General features: G+C 43.6%; 1 protein-coding gene across 4 annotated transcripts in view; it reads right to left on the reverse strand.

The window, feature by feature from the left end:
* The window catches only part of LOC147433587 (membrane-anchored ubiquitin-fold protein 3-like), a 38,912-nt gene extending 31,526 nt beyond the window's left edge, over window positions 1-7,386 (reverse strand). The window contains exons 1-5 of one of the 4 annotated variants that reach the window (XM_086490259.1): window positions 7,098-7,386; window positions 6,839-6,962; window positions 6,342-6,601; window positions 6,085-6,255; window positions 5,897-5,995 (exon numbers count right to left, since the gene is read on the reverse strand). In XM_086490259.1, the coding sequence (XP_086346385.1) occupies window positions 5,907-5,995; window positions 6,085-6,255; window positions 6,342-6,468 (387 nt within the window). In that variant the 5' untranslated portion in view covers window positions 6,469-6,601; window positions 6,839-6,962; window positions 7,098-7,386 and the 3' untranslated portion in view covers window positions 5,897-5,906. Of the gene's footprint in view, window positions 1-2,660; window positions 5,811-5,896; window positions 5,996-6,084; window positions 6,256-6,341; window positions 6,602-6,838; window positions 6,963-7,097 lie in introns of those variants that run through there. The other 3 variants (XM_086490258.1, XM_086490257.1, XM_086490261.1) reach the window with 3 other exon arrangements.
* Between the last annotated feature and the right edge of the window lie 4,396 nt (window positions 7,387-11,782).

Genomic DNA, 11,782 nt, shown 5'->3' on the forward strand with positions numbered 1-11,782 from the left:
GTTCCCTTTGTCGTAGCCTTCCCCATGCGCACTCATGGAGCCTCAGCCGCTAGCATTTTCTTACGTTCTTCCTCCTTGCCACCGACAGCCCTTGGCGATGACGTGAGACCAGCGTTTTAAAATGCTAGTGGCCCCTCTGAAACCCCTTGGTGGTGCCAGAGACCTTCTCCCTTCCCAGTGTTTTGAGACGCCTGCTAACCGACGACGACCCCCCTCCTCCTTGGGAACGACAAACCTCCCCCAGTGGCCCAATGTTTTGACATTCTGTGAGCCAACGAGTGTTGGGTGGCATTTGTCTACTGAGAGGGTTAAAGTCAGCCACCTTGGAGACTTGGAGATAAAGAAATTACAAGCCAAAGTTCTTGAGGCTCGTGATTTTGAGGAACGGCTTGGAGGATTATTTTGCAACTTTTGGAGTGCGAGACGATTCAAAGTCCACATCTTGCAACTTCAACATGGCCCCCCCTTGCTCGAGCGCCAGCGACAAATTGAACGGCAATAACTACGCCCATTGGAACTTGATTATGCAACTCTGGTTCTCAAAAAGGCTTATAAGACATTGTCGACAACTCGAAGCCCCGTCCTACAAGAGATCCTAACAGCAGGTACACCCACCTTCAAGCTGACAAGTGCCTACAATCATGTGTCGATTGGGCTGCTGCTAATGCGAAGGCAATGTCGGCCATTGCGGAATCTCTTACAAAGGACATTTCTCCAACCATTCAGACTTTGAAGACTACCAACAATATGTGGTTCGAGCTTATTGGAATGTTTGATCGGGATTCCACAATGCGAGCAGTCACGCTTCTTGGATAGTTATTTGTCATCTAGTTTCCACGAGGATATTCCATGCAATCATTTCTTACGAAGGCTGATGTTATTCATGATCAACTAACGGCTATGAAAAGTGCACTAACCAGTACTCAGTTAGTTGCTATGGTTCTCACGAAGTGCCTGATGCATATGAAACACTGTCTAGGACACTTCGGCTACAAATCACGAAAGAAAAGTTGGAATTTAATGATCTCAACTCTTTTCTCATTGAGGAGGAAGCCGTGTTGATAACTCAAGGCAAAATTCAAATTTCTGAGAAAGGTGTGGAAGCACTTGCTGCTTCAGATTCTAGAAAGAAGGCAAAGAACCATTGTTACAATTGTGGAAAGCGTGGTCATTTGTCTAAAGATTGTAGATCCAAAGGCAAAGATAGAGGTTCTCCAAAGGACAAAGGCGAATGCAAGAATCATGAGGAAAGAGTGATAGTGACTCGGGGAAGGACAGCAAAGAGGCTACTAGTGTAGTGGAGCTACACTGGCAAGAATTCCCATCTTCTAGTCACATGGAGACCAGTGCCGCCACCAGCTTCAGCCAGAGAGAGGCTTGTGAGTGGCACTGAAGGGCAAACTGTGTCACAAACTACTGACATGTCAAAGCCCTGAAGAATGGAGTCAACTTGCAGATGTCGGTCGAGGGGCCTAAACCCTAAGACGAACAAGTAACAGAAGAAGAAGTCCTACCAACTTATGGGAACCCCGTCCGATGGGGCCCCAAGTGTCATAAAGGAAATAAAGCGGGACCCACACACACACACAAGAAATTGTGTAGCTGCTGATGATGTGGCAGATTTCTGAAAATTACATTGGCTAATGACAAGGCAGACTGTACGGATTTCCATAAATTATGTTGGCAGCTTTTTGGCATTGCTTTTGGGACCAGAAGCTTTTGAGTTTGAAGGCTTTTCATGTAAACTGCTTTTCATAGGCCAAGGGCCTTTAAATATGTTCTAAGGGCTCAATCTCTGGCATGCTTCCTAAAAAAGGTGCAAAGTCTGGAGTATTGGCTTGTACTATGTTGATGCAATATAAAGAAATACAGAGAGGGGCGCCAAGGTTTGGGGCCAATACTCTCTGGGGTGGAATTCCACCACTCCGTATCGCGTGTCGTCTCTCTTTCAGTTCATTTGTTATTGAAGTGCTAAAAGTCTGTTCAATCTGTTCTTGTCTGTTGGCACGTGGTGCCCGTCTTGTGACAAACAGTGCTCCGTATAGTTAATTTGGACCCTTTATGTTGGAATTTAGTTATCGGTGTTTGAACCCGTGGGTCGGAGTTCAAGGCACATGTATCTAGCAGGGAACCAATCAGACGTATCCAAAACCCTATGGATGTGCACGCCAATACATTGTTCAAATGTGTTCCAAATGTGTTCCAAAGTTCATTATCTTGGAGTATTTTTGGACGTGATGTGTTCACAATTCAAGAATGGGAATTCTTTGACATAGTGTGGTCTACAGTTCAAATATTCTATAAGGCAACCGATGCTCAAGATGGCATTTTTTCTAGGGTACAAAGTTGAGGTTAGCAAATCCGAGGTGTATCCAACATGACAGTTGTTGCTTGGGTCTCCATGGTAGCTTCTTCATCGACTTGGTCTCACCATTTATGTCCACTATGAGCTGCAGAGAGGGTGTTAAGAGTTTTGGCATCTCAAGTGAACTGCCAAAGTGATCCCATTATTTATTTTGGCTTTTAGGTATTTATTTTACTTAGTTGTCAAATTTTAGGTAGGGCAATTTACTAAGGTGGGTATATATGTGACCCCCTTGCCCCCATTGTATCATCATTCAGTTATTCATTGCCAAGGTTGATTGGTTCAGGAGTCTCTCTCTCTCTCTCTCTCTCTCTCTCTCTCTCTCTCTCTCTCTCTCTCTCTCTCTCTCTCTCTCTCTCTCTCTCTCTCTCTCTACTTCCGCATCGTCGACTTTGACATCCTAAATGGGGAAAAAAAAAGGTCAATATGGAAAGGAGCATCGGAGGCCCATAGGGCTCAAGAGGAAAAATGTGCCAAGGTTGGGGAAAAATACTCCCAACTTGTAGGACGACAGAAGACCATGGAACCAAGCCAAAACCCAAGGCTAAACATGGCTAAACAAAACCCGACTCGTCGGGCACAGCTACAAAACAGCCCTCACTCTCTAACACCTGTCCCTGGAGAAATTGGGACCGATTGGACGAATCTAGAGCCAAAATCAAGCGCCCATAGGACGTTGCCACATCAGCACATAGTTCCGCAAAACGCAAGTAGGTCCATACACAGATACCACATCATCATCTCCATACCCAATTTGATATGTGTGTGTGTTGTTTCACTTTAACTTTAGGCCTCCTCCGCCAAGGTTTTGTACGTTAATGGAGGCTAAGATTTTTTGAATCCTAACCCATTTTAAATTTAGGCGACTTGGCCGATGTTCTAAGTTGGTAAACCTTCTGTTTTCTTCGTCTTCTGCTAGGGTTTAGCCCCTCGGCCACAATCTGCAAAACTCAATCAAGTTAGTCCAAAACCAAAAGGTCACTTGGCTCTTCCTTGTGCTATACAAATGCACATTAAAAAGAAGGCAAAATCTCATCACAACATAGAGGATTATGGCTCTGACAAAAAGATTGGCGTGGACCACCTTTCTAGGAAGAGAGACACTGATTGGCTAACCAAACGCACTAATCAAATGCGTCTATGACCTCGACGTAGAAACCCTAACCCTCAAACCCGTCACACTTCTCCTCTTGAAGACTATGAAGAGATTCTAAGATTGAAGCACTTGTTTCTTCCATTTGTAAACAACAATATTCTCAGGCAACTGTGCACACAAGCAAATGACAATAAGCACTATATGAGTAGCGGTGACGATCAAGCCAAAGATCTGATACCATTGTAAGCGCCACGAACAACAATAGAGAGCTTATTTCTTAGTAGAGAGAGAGATGGGCAACAACCCCCGAAGGAAAATGTATTTCTGCTCAATCCAAGTACCTTAGGACTGAACTCAGTTACAATCAACCCGACAGTGAGTTAAAGTAACTAACATTCGTAAATCATGCAAGATGTCATGTGTCGTGTGCACATGCACTTTAGTACCTGGCATGTGCAGCCAACGCTCACACCCCAAGCAGCACTAGCGTTTTGTATCCTCAACAACCCTTAGTGTTTCCCTCATCAAGCACCAAGCATCTGGCACCAATGTTTTCAGATTCCGCAGTCCAGTACCTCAAAGATTTCAGCTTCCGCTTCCAACAACAGATTTGGCCTTGCATTATTGGGCAGCACTTACCATCAGAGCAACCTTGCAATTTCAGCACGACCATCAGCACCCTCAGCTAGGAAGTTGCAAATCCCTACCAGTTCCTCTTGCGATTTCAGATCTCAGATTTCAGCCATTAGCCTCTCATTACCATTAGTACCAAGCATCCAATGCTTAATCCCATCAGCATCTGTTCAAAACCATCACTTGGATATGAGACAAAGCAAGACAACTTAGGGACCCGGCTTCAGGCGGGACAACCTCAGTAGAGCCCAATGCCTGATTTCTCGATTGCAGCATCGACATAGGAGAGGGGCCCCATATAGGAGCTGATTCATAGGTTTGTATGGCGGGCCCCTTGCTACACAGTTTTATGAGGGTAGAAGTGAACCTCCAAAGTGAGGGCGTGCCTTCTGATTGGAGCTAATACACACTCTACGCGCACATGCCAAGATATAGGGTAGTGTTGAATGAGGAGAGACAACGCCAAGCTATCATGTAGTTGTGGTGGTCAGGGCCTTCCTTCCATAGTAACATCGGACGCGATTGATATAGCTACAACGGGGAACAAGAAACAAGGCCTAGAGTGGAATCTTGGTTCCACAAGAGGGGTTCGGAACAAGGGGACGGAGTTAGGATGAGGGAATGGGAGGACACTGGGAATTAGGCATCCTATGGTACTATGCTTTCTTCACAATGGGAAGGGGAAGCCCAAAAATGGACATCCCATGTTACCATGGTTTCTTCACAGTATGCCCGGGTATCCAGTGGCATTATCGCCCACTTGTGTGGCTCATCCTTCCTCCCATTTTGCGATTTAACCGTAGTATACTTATTTGTTCAACTTGGAAAGAGTCTCCCTTTCTCTCCTATACAGAGTACCCTCTTGAAGATATAGCCCATTGAGCACTTGCCAAAAACTAATAGAAGGATTTGTTTCACACAAGAAAAATGTCTATGAGACTTCTAAAGAAAAGATCATGTTTAGGTTAGAAAGAGAGACAAGTTGAGTGCATGAGTGGACTTTCATCCTTTTGTCATGTGTGCAATGAAGCCATCAAAGAAATTCACTTGCTTCACCATGTGGCTAGACTATGTCACCGCATACCAAAGGAGTGCATTACATAGCATAACATATTGCACATGCTTTCATAACAAGTCTTTGATTGACATCTAATGACAAGGATCTTATCGGCCCATTCTCACCATGCCTTCGTAACTCGTATAGACATCCAATAGCAATCACTTGTTTAAAGATCTCCCCTGGTGGGCACCTATTATCCACACTACACTATTGGCTCTACACTTGAAAAAATTGTTCATCGGAGAGAATCCTATAATTATTAATTGAGAGACCTAAGTCTAAACGGAACGGACTGAAAGAATGCTCTACACTTTAAGGAGCATATAACTAATAGAAGGGACTTTTAGCCTTTCAACTTTCTCTTATCTCTTTCACATTTTATATTCTTAAGTTTTTTTACTCTCCGAATAGTACTTGCTCAAAGTTTCTATTGATATAATGAATCGGGGGGCTTGCTGGTATAAAAATCTTTTAGAAGTATGTGATGAAAGTGACTCTCTTGTCCTTCCTTGAACTCCTTTATCACTAAGACTGCAGTACATTGTGAAAGTTTGAAGGCTCCACTTGGCACGAAACAATCTCGCCTGCTAAACATGAGTCCATCAAAACAAACACATCCTCCCAGGTTTACTCTGTGTCAAATCTTGCATGGAGAGCTTCATCACCAATGAGAATGAGGGTCAAAGCAAGAAACCCCCCATGTGCATTGCAAAAAAAAATTGTTTATAGTCGACAGTCTCACCTCATTGTAGCTAAAGAGAATAAACCTCAGTAAAGGATTGCCCAGATAGACTGCTTCCAAAACAAAAAGCTTTCCTAGAAGCTAAGGGCATACTGATTCCTACCAAAAGATAGGCAGAAAACAACATAATAAATTCTAGAGAGATACACATAATTATCTCTTACTACCTAAAAATTATCAGCACATACCGATACCCTTGTCAGAAGTAGGCGGTCGCACAACAACATGCATAGTCACAACTCCACCGGGAATTTCTCCAGCCAGAACCCTAGATTCTGCGAGCGTCTTGCTGTTTTCTAAAATTTTTCCAGCATTGATTAACTTCAAATCATTTACTGTTTTAGGTTTATACTCTTTCTCTGCAAATTACCAAAAAGAGTAGTGTTCAAGCTCAAAAGTTTGAGAGGAAGGTATGTTAAGAAGCTCAAATCTTGCAAAATGGTACCTTTGGGCCATTGTGAAAGAATGCTTTCCTTCAAACTTGAAATTGTTGTAGTAAGTGCATACATGTTGGGACCAATGTCAGTGCCATCATATAGTCGAAACTTTAGCTCCAACAAGTCAGCCGCCATCCTTTTGATGCAAGATCTCCAATTAAGCCTCCCTTTGATAAACTCCTTGATAAATTATAATAGTATCAGACCCTTGCCAGAACCTCCTAGTGAATGTTGCCCATCATAGCTACACCATAAGCACTCACAAGCTCTGCATGCCACGAAGCACGAGTCAAGGTAGAAAAAAACACAAACAAAAAATTAGCTGAGATAGAAAACTTGAGCACAATAATGGCTTAAGAAGCAAAAGCATGATTACGTTGCAACTCATTAATTGTAAAAACAGAAAAATTATCTGATGATACTACTGTGTCATTCAGGATAAGAATGAATCATACTGCTAAAAACCCACATTAAGACTGTACTAATCCAGAAAAACGGCACAAACCTACAACGTAATGTTCCAACATTTTGTTTTAGAAAAACTTCCAGGCGTGAGAGAGTCCAGAAGTATCTAGCCCTCCATTGGAGCCAGAAAAGTACCGGGATCCATACACATCCCTGTGCACATACTGCCTTAGCAGAAGCCAGACTAGGGGTCAATTTAAACACAGACAAATCAGCAGATATGTTTCAATCGAGAACAAGCTGAACATTCAAAAACCATCCGATAATTTATCGTGGCGAACGATGGAAAGAGGTCAAACCTGTCATACAAGGGCGCTCCATCTCACAAGCAAGTGGATGGCATTGCAGGCGATCTTGTGTTGACTACGTGCAGTGTGTGAGCGCGTGCTTTTGTTCTTTCCAGACTGCTGCATGCGTGCGATTGAGAGTGCGTGTGATATTTGTGTGCGTCAAGATAGGGGCAGAGGTGTCTGTGAGGTGGGTAGGTGTGGGTGTGCGTCTGTTGTGTGCGCGTGAGAGGATGCGTGTGTGTGTGTGGGGGAGGGGGGGAGAATTAGTTGCGTGCGTGTCTGTGACAGGAAGCCGGCTGTGTGTTTTTTGTCACTTGTGTGCGGGGGGGGGCGGGCGGGGGGTGTTCACCCTGCCATGTGTTCGGGCGGCGGATGATGTTCAGCTGACGTTGCCAAGTCTTTCACTGCTAATTTTCCCTAAACGTGCCACACGTGCGGCCTCTTTTTTGTTTGAGAACTTTTTTTTTTTTTTTTTGGGGGGGGGGGGGGGGGGGGGGTTTGATCCCGGTCGTCGGATCACGGAGTGAACTGGAGTTGAACTCGGGGCAAAAATGGCATCCCGAGTTCAGTCGTCTCGCGGGGTGTGGGTCAAACCTAAGACGTCTCGATTGTCACACGAATGTCCTATCACCACGTTAACGCGCGTCGTTGTTTATGTTGGCATGGCACATGATCATACCCTAATTTAGGCGTCCCTAGTTCACCCCCAGTTCACCTACCCTAGCTTACCCACCCTTAGTTCACCTCCAGTTCACCCACCCCTATTTCACCCCTAGTTCACTGCGTGATCCGACGACTGAGATTAAAGCCGCCTCGCGTTCCCAAATTTGGGCCCTAGATCCCCTCTGACCTAGAGTCGTGCCATGTAGTGACGAGGGGAGGGGGGTGTAGTTATTTGCATAAACATAACCCAAGAGCACATGAAACGAAACTCAGGCCACGAAGAGGCGTGCGGGCTTTTGATTCCCCATGCACGTTCTAGGTGCACACATAGCTACTAGTATGGACTCCACAACACCTATCCGACGATCAACAAAAGCAGTGAAGATTTTACAATGCTTGGGAGAGCATCACCAATACCATCGAGGGTCATCAATTGTAGATCACAACATAGAATTTCAAAGTAATGTGCATAATCTCAAATTTTAATCACTTGTTGAAAGAAATTGAGAAGAATCAAGGGATGCATTCTTGAAGTTAGCGAGAGCATGAGTCCCTCCAACCTCTCAAAGAATTCAGAGGTCACTTAAGTAGTACATTTAATTGCAGATAGTGGTCAGAGAGTCACAAATGCTCGATTGTTGCTTGACCATGGTATGTATAGTGTTTGGGGACACCCACAAGAAGAGAAGGTAATAGCTATGAGTTACCCTCTTCTCCCTCTAATAATTCTTATTTTCATATTATGGTAGTGATGTGTGTGAATACACTTAGGGTCATCCGAGCAACTTTTTTCCTCACTAGGAGCCCCAATATTGAGGTTAAAGACCTAGCGGGGCCAATCGCCCAATGTGTATGTCCATACACACATACCCACCACATACACACCAATAGTGCATTCACTTTTGATAATGTAAGCAATAAAATTGAATGAGCTTGCCGTTAAAGCTCTAGCTACACACCATGCCTCTCTCTCTCTCTCTCTCTCTCTCTCTCTCTCTCTCTCTCTCTCTCTCTCTCTCTCTCTCTCTCTCTCTCTCTCACACACACACACACACACACACACACACACACACACACATGCATGCATTGTTAGTCTCTTAAGTGGTATCAAAGTCGTAGTCTTTGGCTTGGGCGCTGAGACAGATCAACAAAACTTAGGGGCTTTGCAAAAATGGAATGGATCTTGAGAGAAAAATTCAAAGAGATGTATCTCTCGTGGAAGCTCATTGCTCATTATAGAGTGTGGAAGACAGTGTATAGGTGCATGTGAGCTAAAAGCTGCGTGTGCGCATCAGCATTGTTTTGATCGTCAAATATCTCCTTATAAAATGTAGATCTGAGAATTATGTCCATCTGGCCTCTCCGTTTTGATGAGATCTACAACTTTGCGTAACGATGTAGTTAGGGTTCAGACCAACTAGCCGAACATCCACCACATTGACCATACTAACCTTATCTATTATTTTGATCATATAGAACTATAAAGAGTAGTGAGGCAATTTTGAATCCTCGCTAAGAGCTCCACCCACATCGTGCTCGTGTCTGCTCTTCTTCTCCCTTGCACTCCACCGCACTATGCACTCTTCAAGTGGTAATAGAGCTAAAGTGAAGGTCTTCCATCATTGCCACGTCGGATGGAGAATGTTGTGAAGCTATGAAATTTTTAGCATTGTTTTGCAACAAAAATTTGACTGAGCAAAAAGTCGATTTTTAGCTTGGTTCCCTTTCCGACATGCTGAAAACATCGTGGTCTACCACTTTCCAGTTGAAATTTTTTCCAAATTCTACACCCATTTTGTTCTTCGTTTGGTAGACTGCCTGCAAGTCGAGGGTAGACAGTTGCAGATTTTTACAAATCTATTTTTACCTGTAAAAACAGCCCATTTCATGCCCATTACCTACTTTCCTAACCATTTTTATGAGATCTACAACTTTGTAGAAAAAAGTTCTTGCAAATTTGAACGATCTAAGAGATATCAACTGTTGACCCGCTGCAGGGTATTTGAGAAGTTGCAAACATGTATGCATATTGTGGTGATATTTAGAGTGCTTTTGGAGCTGATTTGCTACATCTAGAGAGCTCAAATTGAGCTTGGTTGTTCTCTTGTTTTGTGCATTTATAGTTTGCTCTCTAGACACAGCAAATCTGAGAGTATCTTTGGCAATGACATCCATTACAGATCCAATGGGAGTTTTGGATGCATATGATTTATGCATGACTAGCACTTGAGAGTGCTTGTGAATTGTTGAGAGAGTTTTACTCCCTGCAGTGAGGTTGTTCTGTGCTTTTTCTTGCATACTCATTGGCGCATGTTTGAGTGTGTGTCCTGCGGTTTTGCAATGACGATTTCACGCTTTTTATATACGTTGTGTTGCAAGTACTGCAATTGTACACCGTTGTGGAGTCGATTTTGGCTTCTTTTGGCAGTCTCAAACATTTTTGAGACTCGTTCTGGAAGATCCCTTTCTGAGACTATGGCTAGTCATGTGTGCATAACCTTTTGTGAGGGTTTTTGAAGCTGAGCATTGAGGGGTTACCCAGTGCGAGGTGGATTAGGTTGTTGGAGATCCCCATTCGTGGCCTCACCATAGGCTATGTATAGGTGATTTGATGCCAAGTTGGAGATCCCCATTCGTGGCCTCACCATAGGATATGTATAGATATGTATCGGTGATTTGTTGGAGATCCCCATTCCTGGCCTCACCATAGGATATGTATAGTGTTTGGGGACACCCACAAGAAGAGAAGGCTATGAGTTACCCTCTTCTCCCTCTAATAATTCTTATTTTCATATTATGTTAGTGATGTGTGTGAATACACTTAGGATCATTCGAGCAACTTTTTCCCTCGCTAGGAGCCCCAATGTCGGGGTTAAAGACCTAGCGGGGCTGATCGCCCAATGTGTATGTCCATACACACATACCCATCACATACACACCAATAGTGCATTCACTTTTGATAGTGTAAGCAATAAAAATGAATGAGCTTGCCATTAAAGCTATAGCTACACACCATACCTCTCTCTCTCTCTCTCTCTCTCTCTCTCTCTCTCTCTCTCTCTCTCTCTCTCTCTCTCACACACACACACACACACACACACACACACACACACATGCATGCATTGTTAGTCTATTAAGTGGTATCAAAGTCGTAGTCTTCGGCTTGGGCGCTGAGACGGATCACCAAAACTTAGGAGCTTTGCGAAAATGGAATGGATCTTGAGAGAAAAATTCAAAGAGATGTATGCTCTTGTGGAAGCTCATTGCTCATTATAGAGTGTGGAAGACAATTTATAGGTGCATGTGAGCTAAAAACTGTGTGTGCATCAACATTGTTTTGCTCGTCAAATATCTCCTTATAAAATGTAGACCTGAGAATTATGTCCATTTGGCCTCTCCGTTTTGATGAGATCTACAACTTTGCGTAACGAAGTTGTTAGGGTTCACGCCAACTAGCCGAACACCCATCGCATTGACCATACTAACCTTATCTATTATTTTGATCATATAGAACTATAAGGAGTAGTGAGGCAATTTTGAATCCTCGCTAGGAGCTCCACCCACATCGTGCTCGTGTCTGCTCTTCTTCTCCCTTGCACTCCGCCGCACTATGCACTCTTCAAGTGGTATCAGAGCTGAAGTGAAGGTCTTCCATCATTGCCACGTCGAATGGAGAATGTTGTGAAGCTATGAAATTTTTAGCATTGTTTTGCAACAAAAATTTGACTCAGCAAAAGGTCGATTTTTAGCTTGGTTCTCTTTCAACATCGTGGTCTACCACTTTCCAGTTGAAAGTTTTTCCAAATTCTACACCCATTTTGTTGTTCGTTTGGTAGACTGCTTGCAAGTCCAGGGTAGACAGTTGCAGATTTTTACAAATCTATTTTGACCTGTAAACACAGCCCATTTCATACCCATTACCTACTTTTCTAACCATTTTTATGAGATCTACAACTTCGTAGAAAAAAGTTCATGCAAATTTGAATGATTTAGAGATATCAATGGCTAACCCGCTGCAGGGTATTCTAGAA

Source organism: Adiantum capillus-veneris, chromosome 19, assembly GCF_014529385.1.
Source record: "Adiantum capillus-veneris isolate H3 chromosome 19, ASM1452938v2, whole genome shotgun sequence".
Classification (NCBI taxonomy): Eukaryota; Viridiplantae; Streptophyta; class Polypodiopsida; order Polypodiales; family Pteridaceae; genus Adiantum; species Adiantum capillus-veneris.